This window comes from Macaca mulatta, chromosome 19 (assembly GCF_049350105.2).
Source record: "Macaca mulatta isolate MMU2019108-1 chromosome 19, T2T-MMU8v2.0, whole genome shotgun sequence".
Classification (NCBI taxonomy): Eukaryota; Metazoa; Chordata; class Mammalia; order Primates; family Cercopithecidae; genus Macaca; species Macaca mulatta.
Genome location: NC_133424.1, coordinates 47,895,696 through 47,920,177, shown reverse-complemented (window position 1 = coordinate 47,920,177; position 24,482 = coordinate 47,895,696). Strand labels below are relative to the sequence as shown.

Here is a 24,482-nt window from a genome sequence, read left to right as displayed (position 1 = left end):
CTTTGATCTCAGGTTCCCCTTCCAAGTTCTCCTAGTGCATGGCTGGGGTGCGGGCGGCGCTCAAAGTGAGGAAGCCCCGGGCTCCCGGGACGCAGACGGGGTGTGCAGGGCCGTAGCTCGGACCTGTGTATGCGTGTGTGCGTGTTTGACGCCAGGACAAGGCGGCTGTGTGTGCGGCGAGGAGGCTGCAACAGGTGCGTGATTGTGTTCCTGTCCCTGCTCGGATGCGGGACCTTTGGGTGGCTGTGGTCGGCTGTCATGTGGGGTGTGTGACACTGTAGGGTTTGAGACCTCCCATCGTGACAGTGTGGCCTAGTGTGATGGAAGAACCTTTAAGTCTGTGGTGTTGTGTGTGTAACGGGTAAAGCTTCATTTCTGCAGTGCTGTGTTTAATGTTGGGACTGAGGGGTCTGTCGAAGATCTCCCCCATGTGCCTGTGAGGACTACGATGATGCCTATGTTAATCAGAGTCATCTTGCAATGAAGCATGGCCCGCGTTGTCTTCTCAGGGCACCCCCGTCCCCAGTTCTCAGCCTGGTGTTTAACACGGGATCCTGGTAGAGTCCCCACCTATGTGACAGTTTTAGACTTGATTGTTTCTTGGGCTCTGCATCTCTGAGTTCCCAGCTTCCTTTTTTCTCCTGCTTTATAGCTGTATAGACCCCAGCTGCAGTGAAATAGCCGTAAAAGGGAAGGGATAATCGAGTGGTGGAGTAAAATCTGCAAACAGAAAAAGCACAGACCTGTTTTTGGAACGAGGCTTTGTAAGTGTCTCTCAGGCAGAGTTCTGGGAAGACGTGATGGGGAGAGCCTAGGAGTAGGATTCCTTCCTCAGATGCTCTCCCTTGGGAACTCCCAGAGGTCAGGTTCCATGTGAACCACATCATTCCCAGAGATGTCTCCCCGGGAGACTTATGTGAATTTAGAGAAAGTCCCCAGTCCTGGGAATCAGTGACCCTGGCCTTTCCCTTGAATATTAAGAAGGATTATCAGTACTCCCATCTCCCTTTTACTTCCATCTGAGTATGTGTATGGTAAATGATGAGAGCTTGTGTGGTGGGAATAATTTTTTCCAGTTTAGCCAGTCTGGGTTCCAAGAAAGGTGTGATGTCTCATGATTCCTTACCCCTTTCCTTTCCCCTTCTCCCTTGCCTTGAGGTTCTCTAAGAGCCCCAAGGAAAGGGAACCATTGCTGAGCATATCTTAAAACCAAGGTCAAGGAAGTTTTGTTGTATTTTCTATTTTTGTTCTCTTTTTGTTTTTCAGAAAGGGAGTGTTTTTTTCTCCTCCTGAAATGCTAGTCAGTGGTTTGGTTACTATTAGGCAGGGCCTTGTGAAATGCTTTGACCAATAGAATGTGGTGGGAGTGATATTGTGAGACTTCTGAGACAAAGCTTCAGGAAGTCGTGCAGCTTTTTCTCTTCCCCTTTTCCTGCCCTGAGACCACCATGACTGAAGGCTAAGAGCAGCTTACTTGAGGATTAAAGATCTCTTGGAGAGAGAAGTCCAGTGAGTAACAATGGCCAGGTATTTCAGGGAGACCATCTTGGACCATCCAGCCTCCACCAAGCCAACAGCTGACAGCTGCCACATGAATATGATCAGCAGAAGACCCACTCAGGCAAGCCAAGCCCAAATTGCCAACCCCCGCAAATAATGAGCTAATTATTTTTTGTTTTAAGCCATAAACTTTTGAAGTGGTTATATAGCAATAGATAACTGAAACAGGTTTTTAACTTTCCAGACTTTTAAAATGACCATATTGATATAATTGTATTGTTCAACCTGTTTTGTAAAGTGATTTCTCTGAATAGTATCTTGAAAAGATTCCTTATCCTTAACTATTTTCTACAACTTTGCATTTGTCTTAGTATTATATTACATGGATAGTTGGTAATTTGACTACTAACTTCCCTTTGAAATTTCTTTTCCTTGCTGTCTAGCTCCCATGTCTTGACCAACTTTACATTCCCCTCCAGGACCTTATGGGCACACGGGTTCCTGTCATTTCACGGGTATGTAGACTCAGGAATGTGGCACTGACTTCTGAGTGGAGTACAGATGACTGACACACATTCCCCCAAATCAGAGGAATTTATTCAGGGGTGTGATATAACAACACCTACATACATTTAACTAGTCAATTGGGTCTCCCCTTTTTTTGTTTTGAGAGCAAGTGTCACTCTGTCGCCCAGGCTGGAATGCAGTGGTGCGATCTCGGCTTACTGCAACCTTTGCCTCCCAGGTTCAAGCGATTCTCCTGCCTCAGCCTTCCGAGTAGCTGGGACTACAGGTGCCCACCACCATGCCCGGATAATTTTTGTATTTTTAGTAGACATGGGGTTTCGCCAAGTTGGCCAGGCTGGTCTCAAACTCCTGACCTCAGGTGATCTGCCTGCCTTGGTCTCCCAAAGTGTTGGGATTACAGGCGTGAGCCACTGCGGCCAGCCGGGTCTCCCTTTTTACATGTTTTCCCCTTTCCAGTTCAAATTCTGTATTCTGGGAACATCTTACTTTCTTCACCCTGATTGATTAGGGAATCTTCAGGGTTCTTAGGTTATTTTCTGAAGGACCGGTTTAAGATTTCTAGGTGGAAATGGGCGTCTCTCCTGTGTTATTTATAAAGTGTTATCACCCTAATCCTTCAGAATACTTTCTAAACTTCTTTCTGCTTGATGATTAAGGAACTGTCTCAATTCTCCATAGCCACATCAGACCAAAATTCCATTTCTTTGCCTATGTGAAGGATTTATTATTAATTACCCTATTAATTTATGTCCAGACCAGATGTGATTTCCTTCTTGGAGCAATAGTTCGTGAAGAGGTTAACAGGAGTTCTGTGTCCAGGTAAATGAGAGGCAACTGAGAAGAGGAACTCATTGTGTATAAAATCTTAGGATTCTAGATTTAGGACCTTTGAGACAGTATTTGAATTAGTGCTCCGGAATGTCTATGAAGAAAGTTTGGGTCTCTTCAGCCAGAATTCAGACCATTTCAACATTGCAATCCAGGTATCATACACATATCTCCTTTTATTTTTTTTTTCTGCTCTCAAAGCAGATTTCTCTCATTGTAAAATTAGTAGATTCTTAATTCAGCAGATTGGAGATTAAAAAAGGTTAAAGTAAGCACTTTGAACATTTTATTCCAAATAACTTCACCTCATTTATGAATAAGTGCATGGATATAGGCATATAGGATTTTTCTATTCAGAACAGGGTTATATAACAATTGTTTTGAAATCTACTTGTTTCTTCTAACAAAATATAGTGAACAAATTTTCATGTCACTAAATTATGAACTGTGTCATAATCTTTTAATGGCTGCACTGTTTTGTTTGGATATGTAAGTTCTGTCCAGCTTTTTCCCATTATATGCAATGTTTTACTGCATATGCCTTTCTGTGCACATGTAAATTGTATCTTTTTATAGAGTCTTAGATATTTTGCTGAGAATGAGGCTTTCATAGTTAAAACCTGCTTACACATCTTTATCAATTGCCCTGATTAAGTTTGCACCAATATACAACATACTATGAGAGTGTCTATTCACTACTATATGGTATCATTAGTCTTTTATTTATTTATATTATTATATTTTATTATTATTATTTGAGACAGAGTCTCACTCTGTTGCCAGGCTAGAGTGCAGTGGCATGATCTCGGCTCACTGCAACCTCCGCCTCTCAGGTTCAAGCAATTCCCCCACCTCAGCCTTGCAAGTAGCTGGGACTACAAGGCGCGTGCCACCATGCATGGCTAATTTTTTGTTTTTAGTAGAGACGAGGTTTCACCATGTTGGCCAGGATGGTCTTGATCTTCTGACCTCGTGATCTGTCCTCCTTGGCCTCCCAAAGTGCTGGGATTACAGGCGTGAGCCAACGCACCTGGCCATCATTAGTCTTTTAAGTCCACTAATCCAGTGGAAATTGTGTTTATTTAAATGAATTACCCATGCACAGGTTTCATTAAGTGTAATAAAATTTGGGCTTCAGAAGCAAAAACCAGAACTGAAAGAAAATTGGTTTTGTAGTTAGAAAACTGTGATTTAAAAATGCAGATATTCCATTTATTTTGAGTGTGTATAGCTCATGCCTGTAATCCCAGCACTTTCAGAGGCTGAGATGGGTGGAACACTTGAGTCCAGGAGTTTGAGACCAGCCTGGGCAATATGGTGAAATCCCCTATCTACTAAAAATAAAAAAAATCAGCTGGGTGTGGTGGCACACCTGTAGTCCTAGCTACTTGGGAGGCTGAAATGGGAGGATCACCTGAGCCCAAGGAGGTTGAGGCTGTAGTGAGCTGTGATTGTGCCAGTACACTCCAACCTGAGCGTTGGAGTGAGACCCTGCCTCAAAAAAACAAAAACAAAAAACTCTTAAAATCAAGGGAAAGACCCAAAAACCTGATAGAAAAAAGTGGGTAAAAGAAATGAACACATGAAATCACACACACGCAGACACAGAGAGCGAGCGAGCGAGGAAGCACAAATTTTAAAATTATAGAGGCCCGGCGCAGTGGCTCAAGCCTGTAATCCCAGCACTTTGGGAGGCCGAGACGGGCGGATCACGAGGTCAGGAGATCGAGACCATCCTGGCTAACCCGGTGAAACCCCGTCTCTACTAAAAAAAATACAAAAAACTAGCCGAGCGAGGTGGCGGGCGCCTGTAGTCCCAGCTACTCGGGAGGCTGAGGCAGGAAATGGCGTAAACCCGGGAGGCGGAGCTTGCAGTGAGCTGAGATCCGGCCACTGCACTCCAGCCTGGGCGACAGAGCGAGACTCCGTCGCAAAAAAATAAATAAATAAATAAATAAATAAATAAAATAAATACAATTATAGCTTGCTGGCTTTTTAAAAAAATAAAACCGGCTGGGCGCGGTGGCTCATGCCTGTAATCCCAGCACTTTGGGAGGCCGAGGTGGGCAGATCACGAGGTCAGGAGATCGAGACCATCCTGGCTAACACGGTGAAACCCCGTCTCTACTAAAAATACAAAGAATTACCCAGGCATGGGCCTGTAGTCCCACCTTCTCTGGAGGCTGAGGCAGGAGAATACCATGAACTCGGGAGGCAGAGCTTGCAGTGAGCCGAGATGGTGCCACTGCACCCCAGCCTGGGCGGCAGAGTGAGACTCCGTCTCAAAAAAACATAATAAAATAATAAAAAAATTAACCCATGCGACCACCATTAAAGACATAGCAACTTTCCAACATCCCAGAAGTCTCCCTTATATCTCTTCCCAATCATTACACCTCAAAGTTAACCATTATTTTGACCTCTATAATAGAATAGTATGGTTTGGTTTTGAACTTTATATAGATAGAATCACATAGTATGTACTGTTGTGTCTGACCTCCTTTGCTCAACATTATTTCTATACATAGATACATATAGATATAACATTATATTCATGTTGCTGTACATAGTAGTAGTTTGTAATTTAACCTTTCTTTTTTATTTTCGAGACAGTGTTTCATTCTGTACTCCAGGCTAGAGTGCAGTGACACTATCATAGCTCACTGCCACCTCAAACTCCTAGACTCAAGAAATCCTCCCACCTCAGCCTCAGCTCCCCAAGTAGCTAGGACTACAGGTGCATACCACCACCACACCCAGATAATTTAAAAAATTTATAGAGATGGGGTCTCACTATGTTCCCTGGGCTGTTCTTGAATTCCTGGCCTCAAGTGATCCCCATCTCAGCCTCTGAAAGTGCTGGGACGACAGGTGTGAGCCATAGCACCCACCCTTTATCGTGTAATTATTTTGTTAATTCCCTCTTGTTCACTCTCTCTACACATATCTGGTTGTATGTCTTAAGTCTTTAATTTACTACATAAATTACTAGAAATTAAGAGTTAGGTTGATCAGTATGTACAAAGTTTCAGTTATACAAGAGGAATAAGTTCTGGTGTTCTATTGCACAACACGATGACTATAGTTAATAATATTAAACATATGAACTGGAGGGGGAACAAATTAGTCTATAACAATTCCCAATATATATATTGAAAAAACAAAAAACAAAAAAAAAACTTGGCCAGGTGCCGTGGCTCACACCTTGTAATCTCAGCACTTTGGGAGGACAAGGTGGGCCAATCACTTGAGCCCAGGAGTTCAAGACCAGCCTGGGCAACATGGTGAAACCCCATCTCTACAAAAAAATACAAGAAATTAACTGGGTGTGGTTGTGTGTCTGTAGTCCCAGATACTTGGGAGACTGAGGTGGGAGAATCACTTGAGCCCTGGAAGTCAAGGCTGTAGTAAGCCATGATTGCACCACTGCACTCCAGCCTGGGCATCGGCGTGAGACCTTGTCTCAACAAAACAAAACTGCTCTTAATGTCAAGGGAAAGACCCAAAAACCTGACAGAAAAGATGGGTAAGAGAAATTAACAATTCACAAAAAATATGTAAAAGGGGCCCTTAAATGTGTAAAAAGAGAAATGCAAATTAAAATAATATAGAGAAAGGCCAGGTGAGGTGGCGTACACCTATAATCCCAGTGCTTTGGGAGCCTGAGGTGGGAGGTTTGCTTGAGGTCAGGAGGTTGAGGTTACAGTGAGCTATGATTACACCACTGCACTCTAGCCTGGACAACAAAGTGAGACCCTGTCTCTTGGTGGGGGGAGGGCGGAATACTGAGACCATTTTTAACCTATCAGGATGACAAAAATTAAAAAGTATAACAACATATTCTGTTGGTGAGACAGGATATAGTCGGCTGACTGATGACCCTGCAAAAAGATATGTCCATGTCCTAATCTCTGGAAACTGTGAATGTTACTTAATTTGGAAAGGGGGTCTTTGCAGATGAAATTAAGAATTTTGAGATGAGTTCATCCTGGATTGTCTGCGTGGGTCCTAAATCCAGTGACAAGCATCCTTAAAAGAGACACAAGGAGATTGGCAGACAGAAGAAGAGGAGGCAGCAATGTGACCCTGGAGGTGGATCCACAGGTCAAGGAATGGCTACAGCCATCAGAGAAAGAGGCAAAGTGAGGATTCTCCCCTCGAATCTCTAGGAGTGGTCCAGCCCTGCTGATGTCTAGATTTTTGGAGTTTTGGCCTCCAGAATGTGACAGAGTAAACTATTGTTTAAAGCCACCAAGTTTGCGGTGACTTGTTAGAGCAGCCACAGGAATGAATGTACGGGGAATCGGGCAGTCTCATATACTGCTGGTGGGAAAACAAACTGGCACAACCCTTACGGTGGGAAATTTGACAACATGTACATAAACTACCTACATGTTTCCCTTGTGACCCAGCCATTCCACTTTTAGGAATCTGCCCTGAAGATACAACTCCACCTATTAAAAAATACAGCCATTAGAATGGATGATGTTTACCACTTGTTGACAAAGAAAAATGTTCACTTGTGTTAAATGAGAAAGATAGGTTTCAGAACAGCAACAATGTTCTAGCTGATTCTGTTTTTAAAACTCAGTGTATGTAGAGAAGGACAGTAAAGGGATTTATCATGAAATGCAAAAAGGGGGCAACTGTTATTTTAGATTTCTTTATTAAAATTTTTAATTGACAATTGTATATATTTGTACAGTAATTGTACGTATTGTATGTACAATTGTATATTGATGTATATATTTGTACAATAATTGTATATATATTTATATGGTACAATGTGGTATTTCTATGCATGAACACATGATGGAATGATCAAATCAGGCTGGTTAGCATATCCATCACCTCAAATATTTACCATTTCTTTGTGGTGAGAACATATAAAATCCTATCTTTTAGCTATTTTGAAATATACAATACAGTAACTGTAGTCACTGTGTTGGGCAAAAGAACAGCAGAATGTATTCTTCCTATCTAAATGAAACTTTGTACCTGTTAACCAGCATTTCCCCTTTCCCCATCCACCACATCCCCACCCCCCAGCCTTTGGTAACCATCCTCCTAGTCTCTACTTCTAAGAGTTCAACTTTTTAGATTCCACATGTGAGATCATATAGTATTTGTCTCTCTGTGCCTGGCTTATTTCACTTAACATAACATCTTCTAGGTTTACCCATGTTGTTGCAAACGACAGAATTTCATGTTTAAGGCTGAATAGTATTCTACTGTATATATATCCTCCATTTAAAAAATCCATTCAGCTGGGCGTGGTGGCTCACGCCTGTAATCCCAGCACTTTGGGAGGCCAAGGCAGGCGGATCACAAGGTCAGGAGATCGCAACCATCCTGGCTAACACAGCGAAACCCCGTTTCTACTAAAAATACAAAAAAAAATTAGCCGGGCCTGGTGGCGGGTGCCTGCAGTCCCAGCTACTCGGGAGGCTGAGGCAGGAGAATGGCGTGCACCCGGGAGTCGGAGCTTGCAGTAAGCCGAGATCGTGCTACTGCACTCCAGCCTGGGCGACAGAGCGAGACTCGGGCATCTCAAAAAAATAAAAATAAAAAAATAAATCCATTCATACATTGATGGGCACTTAGCTTGTTTCCTTATCTTAGTTATTGTGAATAATTCTACAGTGAACATGGGAGTGCAGACATCTTTGACATACTGATGTCAATTCCTTGTGGGATTGCTGGATCATATGGTAATTCTATTTTTTGTTTTTTGAGGAAGCTCTACACTTTGTCAAAATGGCTGTAGTAATTTACAGTGCTCTCAACAGTGTGCAAGTGTTCCTTTTTTCTACATCCTCACCAACACTAATCTTTCATCTTTGTTTATAACAGCAGGTGTCTAACAGGTGCACGGTAATATCTCATGGTTTTTTTGTGGGGAATGCAGTCTCACTGTTGCCCTGGCTGGAGTGCAGTGGCACGATCTCGGCTCACTGCAACCTCCACCTCCTGGGTTCAAGCGATTTTCCTGCCTCAGCCTCCCAAGTAGCTGGGACTACAGGTGCGTATCACCATGCCTGGCAAATTTTTTGTATTTTTATTAGAGGTGGGGTTTCACCATGTTAGCCAGGATGGTCTCGATGTCCTGACTTCGTGATCTGCCCGGCTCGGCCTCCCAAAGTGCTGGGATTACAGTCGTGAGCCACTGCGCCCGGCCCCATTGTGGTTTTAATTTGCATTTCTCTGATGATTACAGATGTTTAGCATTTTTCATATATGTGTTGGCCATTTGTATGTCTTCTTATGAGAAATGTATACAAGTCCTTTGCCCATTTTTAATAGGGTTATTTGTATTCTTGTTAAGAAGTCTGAGTTCCTTTTACATTTTGGATATTAGCCCCTTATCCAATATATGATTTGCAAGGATTTTCTCCCAATCTTTGGGTTGTCTCTTCATCCTATTGTTTCCTTTGCTGTGCAGAATAGGATTCTGTTTTCTGAATTTTAATGCTTAGTATGTATTTCTTTTATAATCAGAAACTCTATAAGGCTAATCCTTCCCTCCTTAAAACTGGAAGAATTATAGAAGGAGCTATGGGCACAGTGACACAGGGGGATGATGGTGAAGTGTCTTTGGGAACTCAGACTGAAAGGACCTCAGTTCTCTCCACTGGCCACTGAGGGAAAAGTTTCTCAAACAATACCTGGAAGTTTTGACTCTCATTTCAGCTGAGCATTTACCTGCAATGGCTTCCCTCTTCTTTGAGCCACCTTAACACATTACTCTCTACACATTCATGGCTATCTCCCTTTCTTCAATGGGGAAATCACATCTGGCTTAGAAATAAAAGGTCCTGTATATAGGAAAAGAAATTGGACTTAGGCCTGTTGTGGTGATGTCAATTCAGGGAGAGAAATAAACAAGACAGAGGAAGATAAAGTCACCTTAGGTGTCAAGAAAATGAAACCTCAATACTAAAAACACAGTCGAGTGTTTCCAGCTATAAAAATGCCAGATCAGTTCTTCAAAAGCTCTCAAGAGACTCACAATGAAGGAAAATACTCCCAGCAAGCAGATTATAAATAATAAAGGAAAATATTGCATAAAAATTTTTATTTAGTTTTAATTTTTTATTTTTAAAATTGTATTTATTTTATTTATTTTTTGAGATGGAGTCTCACTCTGTCACCCAGGCTGCAGGGCAGTGGTGCAATCTCAGCTCACTCCACCTCCTGGGTTCAAGCTATTCTTCTGCCTCAGCCTCCCGAGTAGCTGGGATTACAGGTGCGCACCACCATGCCTGGCTAACTTTTGTAGTTTTAGTAGAGATGGGGTTTAGACATGTTGGTCAGGCTGGTCTCGAACTCCTCACCTCAGGTGATCCACCTGCTTCGGCCTCCCAAAGTGCTGGGATTAATGGCGTAAACCACCGCGCCAGGCCTTTTTTTTTTTTTTTTTTGATACAGAGTCTCGCACTGTCGCCCAGGCTGGAATGCAGTGGCACAATCTCAGCTCACTGCAATCTCTGCCTCCCAAGTTCAAGCGATTCTCCTCCCAGCCTCCCAAGTAGCTGGGATTACAGGTGCCCGCCACAACACCTGGCTAATTTTTTGTATTTTTAGTAGAGACAGGGTTTCACTATGTTGGCCAGGATGGTCTTGAACCCCTGACCTCGTGATCCGGATCCGCCCACCTTGGTCTCCCAAAGTACTGGGATTACAGATGTGAGCCACCCCACTCAGTCTTTTTTTTTTTTTTTTTTTTTTTTTTGAGATGGAGTTTTGCTCTTGTTGCCCAGGCCGGAGTGCAATGGCATGGTCTCGGCTCACCACAACCTCTGCCTCCTGGGTTCATGTGATTCTTCTGCCTCAGCCTCCCAAGTAGCTGGGATTACAGGCATGTACCACTACACCTGGTTAATTTTGAGTTTTTAGTAGAGACGGGTTTTTTCTATGTTGGTCAGGCTAGTCTCGAACTTCCAACCTCAGGTGATCTGCCCACTTCTGCCTCCCAAAGTGCTGGGATTACAGGCATGAGCCACCATACCCAGCCCTATTTTTTATTTTTATAAATAGAGATGAGGTTTCACCATGTTGCCCAGGCTGGTATCGACCTCCTGGGCTCAAGCGATCCCCTGATTTTGCCCTTCCAAAGTGCTGGGATTACAAGCGTGAGCCACCGTGCCCGGCCAGGAAATTATTCTTAACTAGCAAGATTAGGCTCTGATGGCCAGGCGCGGTGGCTCAAGCCTGTAATCCCAGCACTTTGGGAGGCCGAGACGGGCGGATCACAAGGTCAGGAGATCGAGACCATCCTGGCTAACATGGTGAAACGCCATCTCCACTAAAAATACAAAAAACTAGCCGGGCGAGGTGGCAGGCGCCTGTAGTCCCAGCTACGTGGGAGGCTGAGGCAGGAGAATGGCATGAACCTGGGAGGCAGAGCTTGCAGTGAGCTGAGATCCGGCCACTGCACTCTAGCCTGGGTGACAAAGCGAGACTCCGTCTCAAAAAAAAAAAAAAAAAAAAAAGATTAGGCTCTGACATCACATTCTTGCAGTTACATCCCTCTAAGCAGGGTTCAGCCACTCACTCTGCACCTGGAGAACTTTATGGTTATCCCTGGAAGTGACAGTCCTGCAAATGACAAAAAACACTCCAAATGTATTAGGTTGGTGCAAAAGTAATTCCGCTTTTTGCCACTGAAAGTAAGTCTCACATGACCCTGAGAGAAATGGGAGGCTGGGGTATACATAGTAGCTGCATAGCATATGGAAGAAATTTCTCTGGCTTGGTTCGGCTTTGAGTCTAGCAGGAATATACCTGTTTAAATATTCCAGAACTTCCCCACAACGAACTGTTAAGTGATCAGTTAAAAAAAAAAAAAAAGGTTGGCTGGGCACAGTGGCTCATACCTATAATCCCAGCGGTTTGGGAGGTTGAAGCGGGCAGATCACTTGAGGTCAGGAGTTCGAGACCAGCCTGGCCAACATGATGAAACCCCGTCTCAACTAAAAATACAAAAATTAGCCAGGTGTGGTGGCAGGAACCTGTAATCCCAGCTACTCGGCAGACTGAGGCAGAAGAATCGCTTGACCCAGGAGGCAGAGGTTGCAGTGAGTGGAGATGGTGCCAGTGCACTCCTGCCTGGTCAACTGAGTGAGACTCCATCTCAAAAAAAAAAAAAAAAAAAAGTTGTAGAATAATAGAAAAATATAGACAAATCCAAAACATGCTAAGAGTGGCTAAAGCAGGTAACTATATAATATGTACAGCTATACCATTTATCAAAGTATACATATGTACATACAGATACATGTACATATACATACAGACAGAATGTCAGACATTAGCAATAGAAAGAAAAATATCTAGAGGTATACTGAGTTTTTTTGTTTGAGACACTCTTGCTGTGTCACCCAGGCTGGAGTGCAGCAGCATGAACATGGCTCACTGCAGCCTTGACCTGCTGGGCTCAACTGCTCTTCCTGCCTCAGCCTCCTGTGTAGCTGGGACGACAGGCACACGCCACCACACCTGGCTAATTTTTTATTATTTTTAAAATTTTTATTATTTTTAATTATTTTTTTGAGATGGAGTCTCTCTGTCACCTAGGCTGGAGTGAAGTGGCACAATCTCGGCTCACTGCAACCTCTACCTCCCGGGTTCAAGCAATTCTCCTGCCTCAGCCTCCTGAGTAGCTGGGATTACAGGCACACGCCACCATGACTGGCTAATTTTTGTATTTTTAGTGGAGACGGGGTTTCACAATGTTGGTCAAGCTGGTTTCAAACTCCTGACCTCGTGATCCATCCGCCTCAGCCTCCCAAAGTGCTGGGATTACAAGCATGAGCCACCGTGCCTGGCCAATTTTTAATTTTTTTGTAGAGATGGGGTCATACTCTGTTTCCCAGAGTGGTCTCCAACTCCTTGGGCTCAAGCGATCCTGCTTCAGCCTCCCAAAGTACTGGTATTACACGTGTGAGCCACCACACCCGGCCAAGGTATACCTTTAACATTTAACATTGGCCGGGCGCGGTGGCTCAAGCCTGTAATCCCAGCACTTTGGGAGGCCGAGACGGGCGGATCACAAGGTCGGGAGATCGAGACCATCCTGTCTAACACGGTGAAACCCCGTCTCTACTAAAAATACAAAAAACTAGCCGGGCGTAGTGGCGGGCGCCTATAGTCCCAGCTACTCGGGAGGCTGAGGCAGGAGAATGGCGAGAACCCGGGAGGCGGAGCTTGCAGTGAGCCGAGATCGCGCCACCGCACTGCAGCCTGGGTGACTGAGCAAGACTCCGTCTCAAAAATAAATAAATAAATAAATAAATAAATTAACATTAAATAGGCTGTGATACTGATTTTTTGTTTTAAGTATACTTCTAGAAATTTAAACTTAAGTATACTTGTTACATATACTTCTTATTTTCTTTGCAAGAAACATCTGCTGATTTTAGAATATATGTTTAAGGCATTTTATTACATGGAAGATTTTCAAAAAGTAGATTAAAAAAACTTTTAGGCCGGTTGCAGTGGCTCACGCCTGTAATCCCTCCACTTTGGGAGGCCAAGGTAAGCTGATCACTTTAGGTCAGGAGTTTGAGACTAGCCTGGCCAACACGGTGAAACCCCGTCTCTACTAAAAATACAAAAATTAGCCAGGCATGTTGGTGCACGCCTGTAATCCCAGTTACTTGGGTGGCTGAGGCATGAGAATCGCTTGAGCCCAGGAGGCAGAAGTTGCAGTGAGCAGAGATCATGCCACTGCACTCCAGCCTGGGCAAGAGTGATACTCTGTCTCAAAAAAAAAAAAAAAAAAAAAAAAAAAGCTTTAAGAAGTCTTTACATGTACAGCTAAGCACATTCTAAATACTATGTGATGAATGATTTCTCTTACGTTCAAAAAAAAAATATTAATTTTGACCCAACTATGACTGTGGGTTTTCTGACCAGGGAAGAAGAGCTAAGAGGCTTAAACCTTACCTTGGACTTGCTGCTTTGTTTTCTATGCCTTCTTGACAGAAGGATTTATTTCACTTCTGAAATACTAGCCATAATGTCCTGCTATGGGTAAGAGGACAGCCTTGCTCCATTAGTACCCTTTAGACCCAACATCAAGAGACTCTAATCTGTAAGACATATACATGACGAGAGGGCATTCATTCACACACAGAGCTCCTGTGAATTCTTGGGAACTCACAGGGTTATCATCTGTACTTCTCTAGAAGTCTTTGTCATGCTCTACCTTTCACTTACTTTTATTGCCCCTGTTGAATTATAAGCAATGCAAAGGCAATAATTATATCTTAATAATTTGTGCTTCTTCCAAGTATTGAAGCACAAAGTCTTACATGTTGCCAAGCATGCCCAATGTCTTACTCAGAAATCCCACTTCTAGGACACTTTGTCTCTTAGAAAGTAATTATAAAAATGAACAAAATAGTATTACAAGAATGCTCATCAAAGAATTCCTGATAATAATTAGTAAATAAAAATGTTTGAGAATAAACAGTGTGTTAAATATCATATAATAGAATCCATAATCCTAATAATTTTCATTCCAAATTAGTTGGCAATAAAGACACTCATCAGGAATGGCTTTGTGAAGTAGATGGGATACAGAATAGAAGGTGTCAAGTTAGAAAATGGTAATCTAATAGTTAAAGACTGAAGGCTTTGAAATTCAAATTCCAGTTCCACCTCTTAGGAACTCTGTGACATTTTACAAGTTATTTAAGCTCTTGGTGCCTCACCTGCATCACCAGTTTACTGGGAATGGTATCAATAACTCCCTCAGGGTTCTGAGGGGAGTTAAATGATACTAAACATGTAAAATACTTAGGACAGTATATTAGGGTTCTCTAAAGAAACAGAACAAACAGGTGTGTGTGTGTGTGTGTGTGTGTATGCACGTACACAGAAATATTTATTTTAAGGAATTGGCTCATGCAATTGTGGAGCCTTGGTATGTCCAAAATCTGCAAGGCAGGCCTGCAGGCTGAAGATCCAGACAAGAGTTGTGTTCAAAGTCTAAAGGCAGTCTGCTAACACAATTCCTTCTTGCTCAGGGGACATTAGCTTTTGTTCTATTAAGAACTTTAGCTGATTGAATGAGGCTTACCCACTGTGTGGAGCATAATCTGCTTTATTCAGAGTCCACTGATTTAAGTGTTAATCTCATCCAAAAACAACTTTCACAGAAACATCCAGAATAATGTTTGACCAAATATCTGGGCATCATGGCCCACTCAAGTTGACACATAAAATTAACCATCATAAGTCCACCCTTGTCAACTTGGTACCCATAAGCATCTCCCAAAACCATACTTCATATCTGAATAAAGACAGTAACAAGGTTATACTTTTGCTTAACATGGGACAACTATGCTGCATACAACCAAAAATAACTAACCCTTCCCCAGAAGAGGATGCAAAGTCTGGATGATGTTAATACTTCTCCCCCATATCCCATAACTTGAAAACTGATATAAAGTTAACAATATTTAAATATTCTAATATAAAGTCAGTATATGTTACTGTACACGATAAAGAGATATGAAAGGGAGGAAAACAAAGCTTTGTTGTACACACATTCATTACAAATAAAGATACATTCATGACAATTACAGTTTTTGTTTCTGTAACTGCTCATGTGGTTATAGCTGGTATTCATGCCTCCCTTCTTCCCTTACCCATTATGTATTCCTTTTCCCCTCAGCAAGCAAGCTCCTCAGCTGATTGTGGTTCTTTAACCGGTGGGGTGACCCAAACCTTCATTCGTTAAGGGTCTGGATGGTAGTTTTGGCAGAAGCATTTTGGGTAAGGAAGACAAATTCGTATCTAAAGTGTGTATTCCAGTAAGAAAAAAAATACTGTCCTTTCCATGATGAAAGCAATCCAATGTATCAGCCTGCCACGAGGGAATGGTGCCATATTGGGGAACCAGTGTTGGTCTTGGCTGCTGGCACACTGGGCACTCAGCAGTAGCTGTAGCCAGTTTGGCTTTGGTAAGCAGAAGTCCACGTTGCTGAGCCCATGCATAACTTCCATCACTGCCATCATGACCACTTTGTTCACGAGCCAATTGGGTGATGGTAAGGGTAGCTGGGGCAAGAGGCTGACTGATATCCACAGAATGGATCATCCTATGCACCCGACTATTAAACATCCTCCTCTGCTAAAGTTACCCTTTGGTAAGTATTCATATAGGGCACAAATATCTTTATATTTCTTACCTGTTCAGCAAGGTCCATATGTCTTCCCCAGAATTCCTTGTCACCAGTTTTTAAATAATGTTCCAAGTCCCTGACCATCCAGCCAGACCATTGGCTACAGTGCATAAGTTGGTATATAATGTCACATCTGGCTATTTCTCCTTCTAGGGAAAATGAACAACCAGGTGCAGTGCTCCGAGTTCCAATCACTAGGAGGATTTCCCTTTACCACTGTTCTTTGAGGATGTCCCAGAACAGAACTGTAGTGCTGTCCAGGTGGTGTCTGTCTATCATGCAGAACCATCCGTAGACCAGGCCTGAGTCTTCTCTGCCTCTATCAACTGATCATAGGGAACTCCCCATGAGGCCACGAGTGCAGGCTGGGAGAGAAAGGTATTGCAGCAGGAGGGGAACGATGGGCTTTTGGGCCACTTCTTCACATGTGTGCCTTCAGGGTCTGCTTAGGCCTGGTCACATTTATACCACTTGCATTTTATGATAGAGTACTGCTGTGCACACCCAATTTAATGACTTCGTGGGTCAGATAACACCCATTTCATGATGGGTAGTGCAGGTTGCATGGTAACTTGGTGGCCCATGATTAAATGGTCAGTCTCTACTAAGGTCCAGTAGCAGGCCAAAAGCTGCCTCTGGAGAGGTGTTTTCTAAAAAGGAAGATGGAGCTTTGCTCCAAAATCCTCAGGGCCTATCCTGTGATTCTTCTGTTGGGCCCTGCCAAAGGCTCCAAACAGCATCCCTCTCTGCTACTGACACTGGAGGCACTATTATATTTGTTGGATCACGTGGCCCAAGTGGCACACATCAGCTTGCACAGCAGCCTGGACCTGTTGGGGAGTTTTCCCTTGTTCTGGGCCCCACTGTGAACTAACAGCTTTTTGGATCACATGGTAAATGGCCAGCAGAATAACACATCCAAGTGAAGAATGTGTTGTCTCCAAAATCCAAAGAGACCCCGTATGCATTGCGCCTCCTTTTTGACTGTAGGAGGAGCCAGATGCAACAATTTATCCATCATCTTAGAAGGGATATCTCACCATGCTCCACACCACCTGACCCCTGGGAATTTCAGCGAAGTAGAAGGCCCCTGATTTCTTACTGGATTTATTTCCATCCTCTGACATGCAATGTCTTACCAATAAATCTACAGTACTTGCTACTTCTTGTTCACTAGGTCGAATCAGTGTAATGTCATCAACGTAATGGATCAGTGCAGTATTTTTTGTTTGTTTGTTTTGAGACGGAATCTTGCTCTGTGGCCCAGGCTGGAGTACAGTGGTACGATCTCAGCTCACTGCAACCTCTGCCTCCTGGGTTCAAGCAATTCTCCTGCCTCGGCCTTCCAAGGAGCTGGGATTATAGGTGTGTGCCAGCATGTTCAGCTAATTTTTGTATTCTTAGTAGAGACGGGGTTTTGCCATGTTGGCCAGGCTGATCTGGAACTGCTGACCTCAGATGATCCACCCGCCTCAGCCTCCCAAAGTGCGGGGATTACAGGCCTGAGCCACTGTGCCCGGCCCAGTGCAGTATCTCGCGGAAGGAAAAGGCAATCAAGATCCCTGTGAACTAACTTACAATATATGTCTGGAGAATTGATATACCCTTGAGGCTGCACAGTGAAAGTGTTGTTACTGGCCTTACCAATTGAAAGCGAGCTATTTATGGTGGTTTTAAATAACAAAGATGGAGAAAAAAAGCATTTGCCAGCTCAGTAGCTACACATCAGGTAGCAGAGGATGTGTTAATATCCTTAAGCAACAAAACCACATTTGGTAGAGCAGCTACAACAGGTGTTACCACCTGGTCAAGCTTATGATAATCCAGTGGCATTCTTCAAGACCGATTTGTCTTCTGCAGGGCCAACCGGGCAAGCTGAATGGGGATGGGGTGGGAATCCCCGCCCCTGCATATTTTTCTTAGTGGTGGTACTAATCTCTGCAATCCCTCCAGGAATGTGGTATTGCTTCTGATTTACTATTTTTCTAGGTGGAGACAGTTTTAGTAGCTTTCACCTGGCCTCTCCCACCATAACAGCCCTCAGTTCACATGTCAGGTAATCAGTGTGGGGATTCTGCCAGTTACTAAGTAGATCTAGTCCAATTTTGTGTGTGGTATTGGGGATACAACCACAGAATGCTTCTGGGACTTGCTGTGCCCATTGTGAGATATACCTGAGCTAAAACTCCATTCATTACCTAACTGCCATAGCCCCTACTCTGACTGGTAGATGACAGTGATGTTTTGGGTCTCCTAGAATTAAGGTCAGTTCAGAGCCAGTGTCTAATTTAAAACAAGTTAATAAATATGAAACAATGATTTATTGTGATAAGGAATGCAAAATGGCCATGAAAGAACACGTCAAAGAAAATATCTGTTACAGGGTAACTATCTGGGAAGATGGCTGATATTCTTTGGTGGAAGTTAAATAGATGGGAAATCTACTAAAGCATTAATTGATTTGCGTAAGTGGAAGACTTCTAGGTCAAGTGAACAAAAGCGTAACTTGATTCATAAAGACAGAAAGTCAGGTCCCTCAATGAATACCCGGACTTGAGTCAGTGAAGACACCTAGAAGCCCTTGAATGAAGGGGAGGCCAGGTCCCCTTGAGGAAGAACACCAGTATACTTCCAGAAATTTATACTGTTAATCTTTCTCCCAGTCTTCCAAAAGGGACCTATGGCTTTTATTAGAGTGACTGTGCAGAGACCAACAGTGAGTCCCCAATATGGCACCATTCTCTGGTGGAAGGTTGGTTACATTGGACTGCTTTTTTCTCACTGAAATAGACACTATGGATATGGATTTGCCTTCCTTGCACAAAGTGCTGCCACCAAACTACCCTGAAAAGTAATCACTGAAAGGTCTGATTATTTATTTTCCCCACTGTAACGTATCCATGGGTCCCAGATACCTGCATTCTCTTATGCAGTTACTACATTTATATAACCTCGCAATCTTTCATTCAGATTTTAACTCAGAAGTCACATTCAAACACATCGAATCTCACATGATCTCCAGCTCAATCATAATCCTTTAAAATATACACATAAACCTCAAAGCCACAACAGCCTAATCACGTACTCCTTCACTGTCATACAATTCATCCAGAGACTTGAGCATATTCACAAACCACTTTCACATACAGTCATCCCTCCAGGACTCCTCCCTACCAAAATCCACAGATGCTCAAGTCCCTTATATAAAATGGCACAGTATTTGCATATAATCTACGAAAATCCTTTAAACCCTCTCTAGATTACTTATAATACCTAATAACCATGTAAATAGTTGTTATATTCTATTGTTTAGGGCATGATGACAAGAAAAAAAAAGTCTGTACAAGTTCAGTACAGATACAAACATCAACTTTTTCCCAGATATTTTCAACTGAAGGTTTGTTGAATCCCCAATGCAAGACCCATGGATAGGGAGGGCCAGCTATACATCATATATTTCACTCTCCTTTCAGTGACAGTTTCAAGAGCAAACCATCCCACATACATGAACAAGAATCAGACACAAGCAGAATCACTTGTTCTCAAGCACCATTTCCTCATATTACACTTGGTGATGGAGTTACTGGTCTCTCAGCGAAGTTAGAAGTCCTTACCATGGATCTGTCCCTTCTGGCAGATAACATGTACCAGCTTCCACTCCTCTCAGTCAGCTCTGGACTCTCACACACAACCAAACACACACAGTCACCTCACACCGCTCCTATGCATACATTTAAGGTTCAGGACGCCCTGGTCCAGAGATCTGTCATTCATCCATCTCAGACCCTCCTGGTCCCAGCCAGCTTTTTCCCTTCCCAGGGGCCGCCACAGTCACACTAGTCCTCTAATCATGGGTGGACCCAGCGCAAAAAAGCCTCACACAGAATGTCACAGGATCCCTGTGCAGGTGGCTGCGCTCCCGCAAACATGGCAATCACACGGGTCCAGGTGGCCTCTCACATTTAAGCCACATCAGGTATCACCCCACAGGGGCCACTGCGGGAGTGGCGGCGCTTACCATATGAACCCCACGCGGGCATATAGCACAGCCATTCTCAAAAGGCCTCAAAACCGTTTCACGACCCAGCGCGGTGGTTCACACCTGTCATCCAACACTTTGGCAAACGAGATGGGAGGATCGCTTGAGTCCAGGAGTTCGAGACCACCAGCGTGGGCAACATAGCGAGACCTCGTCTTTACCAAAAATAAATAAATAAATATCGTTTTGGCTGGACCTGGTGGCTCACGCCTGTAATCACAGCACTTTGGGAGGTGGATGCGGGAGAAGCAGAGGAGGTGGAGATTGCAGTGAGCTAGGATCCCGACACCACACTCAGCCCGGGCAACAGGGCATGAAGACCCTGTGTCAAAAAAATAAAAAAAAAATTTTTAAAGTTGAGTGAAATATATGACGTACAGTTTTTGGTTTTTTTTTGTTGTTGTTGTTGTTTTTCTTGCCCAGGCAAGAATATATTTTTTCTGTATGAAAAAATATATAAATAGGCCGGGAGCGGTGGCTCATGCCTGTAATCCCAGCACTTTGGGAGGCCGAGACGGGTGGATCACGAGGTCAGAAGATCGAGACCATCCTGGCTAACACGGTGAAACCCCGTCTCTACTAAAAATACAAAAAATTAGCCAGGCGCAGTGGCGGGCGCCTGTAGTCCCAGCTACGTGGGAGGCTGAGGCAGGAGAATGGCGTGAACCCGGGAGGCGGAGCTTGCAGTGAGCCGAGATCGCGCCACTGCACTCCAGCCTGGGCGACAGAGCGAGACTCCGTCTCAAAATAATAGTAGTAATAACAATAATATATATATAAAATAAATTGAGTCAAATATATGACGTACAGTTTTGTTTGTTTGAGAAGGAATTTTGCTCTTGTTGCCCAGGCTGGAGTGCAATGGCGCAATCTCGGCTCACCGCAACCTCTGCCTCTCGGGTTCAAGCGATTCTCCTGTCTCAGCCTCCCGAGTAGCTGGGATTACAGGCAGGCGCCATCACGCCCGGCTAATTCTGTATTTTTAGTAGAGACTGGGTTTCTCCATATTAGTCAGGCTGGTCTCGGGTGATCCGCCCGCCTCGGCGTGAGCCACCGCGCCCAGCCAAAAAAAATTAAAAAAAAAAAAATCGTTTCACATACGAATCTCACGCGCTACACCCTCACAAGTCGGTTCATATCCACCTTCTCCACCAGAGTCACCTTCGGATAGGCGCACGTGCGGTCTCGCAACAAAACACCTCTCTCACCACAACTCCACAAAGGGAAGCCGGATTAGTCCGCGCCCGCCAAAAATTATCTTCAGCCACACCCCGCGGCGGCCGCCTTGAGGAGGTCGGGGCAGCCACTGTCCCTATTCTGAAATCCGTCCTCAGCGGAACCCGAAGTCTGGTATCCGAAAACGAACCCTAAGAGGTTGGCGTCACTCCAGCCTCGGGTGAAACTGCGCAAGTGCATCCCGGAGCCCGGCGGAACACACCCTTTCCATCTCAGGCGCTCTCCCCTCGGACTGCATTTCCCAGAGGACACCGCTGTCCACAGCTACTTCCGGTAGGAGCCTCGGAGGAATGGTCTCCGGGTAGAGGCAGGTAAGGGTGTCCCGGGCCGGTGGAGAAGGTAGAGCGGCCTCGCCTGGAATCCGAATCAGGACTTGGACCAGAGCCTTCCCTGAGGATGCTGAAGGTGAGAAATCCTGGCTCACCAGTGTCGTGGAAGGGGAATGTCTGTAGTTTTAAGCCTCTGAGTGCGGGATCACCCCTTAGGGGGGTGTGTTTTGCATGCGTGAGGAAGTAGGGTTTATCTTTGGGCTAAGTGTGTGTTACTGTTGGGACAGCGACCTGGTGCGTGGGTGTGCTTTACTGACAGTGTGATTCTGTGCCCGATCATTTGTGTAAATGTAGGTGACTGTGACCATTATTGTGAATGGCTATTTGTTTAAGTCCCATTAATTTACATGAAAGAAAAAGCACACGCCGGGCGCAGTGACTCACGCCTGTAATCCCAGCACTTTAGGAGGCCGAAGCGGGTGGATCACCTGAGGTCGGAAGTTCGATACCAGCCTGACCAACGTGGAGAAACCCCATCTCTACTAAAAACACTAAATTAGCCAGGTGTGGTGGTGCATGCCTGTAATCCCAGCTACTCGGGAGGCTGAGGCAGGAGAATCGCTTGAACCCGGGAGGCTGAGGTTGCGGTGAGCCGAGATCGCACCATTGCACTCCAGCCTGGGCAACAAGAGTGAAACTCCGTCTCAAAAAAAAAAAAAAAAAAAAAAAAGCATTTACTTTACTTTATCCTCAGGCTCACACGATCAGTCAGAGAGCTTCCACTCCTCTCAGTCAACTCTGGTCTCTCACACACAGACACACGCACAGTCACCTCACCCCGCTCCTGTGCACACATCTAAGGCTCAGGACGCCCTGCCCCAGAGATCTGTCATTCAGCCATCTCCCCTCCTGACTACTTGAGGAGTTAGCTGTAGATTTACACATACAACACAAGCCAAAATCACATTGCTACCCCGCATTTATCATCACAGCCTCAGAAAAACACCACATATGTAGTATGCTTATGTACATATGTGTTTGATTTTTTTTTTTTCCTAAGATTAGGCTAGGCCACAATACATACACATCGTTCTGCAACTTCTTTTTGTTTTTTTTTTTTTTTTTGAGACGGAGTTTCTCTCTTTCGCCCAGGCTGGAATGTAGTGGCGCTATCTGGGCTCACTGCAACCTCCGCCGTGGGTTTTCAAGCAGTTCTCCTGCCTCATCCTCCCGAGTAGCTGGGATTACAGGCATCCGCCACCACACCCACCTCATTTTTGTATTTTTAGTAGAGACGGGATTTCACCATGTTGGCCAGGCTGGTCTTGGGCCCCTGACCTCGTGATCCGCCTGCCTCTGCCTCCCAAAGTGTTGGGATTACAGGCGTGAGCCACTGCGCCCAACCTCTGCAACTTCTTACTAAAAGATATTTATGTCCTTTTGTCTGTATTCAAAGACAAATTTAAGAATATTTCTCAGGATGTTTGCAGGTACGATTCTTCTTTAATTCTTACAGCACTGTACTTTAAAGACTCAAGAGTTTATTTTGGTCTGGAAATTTTTGTTCTATTTATTTCTTCTCTTCCATCTGTGTTGTTTCAGCCTCTTATTTTTGAAATTCCTGTTATACATACATTGGGTCTTTTGGGTCTGTTTTCTGTTTCCCTGATCTTTTCTCATAATGTCCATTAACTTTTCTTTTTCCTCTTAATTCAGTAAAAATCTACTCAGGGCAGTTCTCAGCACCCTGATCCTGGCTTCCATTTCATCATAGTATTGGGACACTGGGCTGGCCTAACTATCCCTTCTGCTGAAGAGAATGATCCTTGCTTTTCTTGAGTCTATCCTGCTGTAGCTGGGTTTCCTCATGGTTTTGAGTAAAGCTAGGATTTGTCCAAATTCCCACTAATAATTTATGTACGTATGTATCAGGTCTGGGAATAGGAGATATGAAGGGGGAAGAAAAATGTCATTCTGAATTAACATTTTGGGAGCTTAGAGGCAATAATCTCCTGTCTTTTTTTTTTTTTTTAACTGCCCTCTCCCCCAGCAACACCTTCTTTGGACTGAGTTTCTTCCAGAGGGAACCAAGAAGAGGATTAATTAATACATTCAATTCTAAAATAAGCCATGGCCCATGTAAGTTGTTTTTTTCTTGCTCCTAATTAAAATAGATTTTTTGTGGTTTTTTTGTTTTGGTTTGGTTTTTTTGTATAGGGCTTGTGACTATTTGCTTTTTTTTTTTTTTTTTTTTTTTTTTTTTTTGGAGATATAGCCTCATTCTGTCTCCCAGGTGGGAAGGTTAGAGTGCCGTGGCGCGATCTTGGCTCACTGCAGCCTCCACCTCCCAGGTTCAAGCGATTCTCCGACTTCAGCCTCTCAAGTAGCTGGGACAACAGGCACATGCCACCACACCCAGCTAATTTTTGTACTCTAAGTAGAGACGGGGTTTTGCCAAGTTGGCCAGGCTGATCTCAAACTCCTGGCCTCAAGTGATCCGCCCATCTCAGCCTCCCAAAGTGCTGGGATTACAGGCGTGAGCCACTGCGCCTGGCCTGCCTTCTTTATTCTGACATTGTTTCTTACCTGAGAATTATACAGTAACTTACTAGTGAGTAAGTGACGTGCCAGAATTTCAGGGCCTTCATTTTTGCTTCTCTCCTCTCCAACCCGTGTTCATATGCTTGTTGAATAAATGATTCTTCATCTCCCTTACGTGAAATCTTTTAACAGAAACAAGGAAAGAACACAAATAATATTATTTTGAAGAAAATATTAGTGTTTCTCTTGTGAGAACTTTGATTGGATGAGGTGATTTAACGAATATTTACCGAGTACCTACTATGTGACAGGCATTCTTCTAGGTAACTAGGAATAAATCAGTGGGGA

The 24,482-nt window shown here is 44.0% G+C and overlaps 2 protein-coding genes and 1 long non-coding RNA gene across 11 annotated transcripts in view; 2 read left to right on the top strand and 1 right to left on the bottom strand.

Moving 5' to 3' along the window:
- Positions 1-21,494, bottom strand: part of ZNF567 (zinc finger protein 567) — a 59,536-nt gene extending 38,042 nt beyond the window's left edge. Inside the window, exon 1 of the mRNA XM_077982500.1 lies at positions 21,297-21,494. The gene's annotated coding sequence lies outside the window, so the exon portion shown is untranslated. The remainder of the gene's footprint in view (positions 1-21,296) is intronic.
- Positions 12-7,546, top strand: LOC114674001 (uncharacterized). 2 transcript variants are annotated; one of them, XR_013410605.1, is made up of 5 exons: positions 12-194; positions 1,267-1,621; positions 1,944-2,015; positions 2,783-3,011; positions 6,714-7,546. It is a non-coding gene; the product is annotated as an uncharacterized LOC114674001 (long non-coding RNA). The 2 variants fall into 2 exon arrangements; XR_013410606.1 differs by lacking the exon at positions 6,714-7,546 and adding an exon at positions 5,466-6,037 and having other exon boundaries at positions 2,783-2,847.
- A 96-nt stretch (positions 21,495-21,590) lies between the features above and the next one.
- The window catches only part of ZNF461 (zinc finger protein 461), a 36,010-nt gene continuing 33,118 nt past the window's right edge, over positions 21,591-24,482 (top strand). For 6 of the 8 annotated variants that reach the window (XM_028839033.2, XM_015123622.3, XM_015123621.3 and 3 more), the window contains exons 1-2: positions 21,591-21,729; positions 23,644-23,732. Coding sequence is in view for 3 of the 8 variants with exons in the window: in XM_015123621.3 (XP_014979107.2) it covers positions 23,724-23,732 (9 nt within the window). In the remaining 5 variants the exon portion in view is untranslated. The remainder of the gene's footprint in view (positions 21,730-23,643; positions 23,733-24,482) is intronic. The other 2 variants (XM_028839032.2, XM_028839031.2) reach the window with 1 other exon arrangement.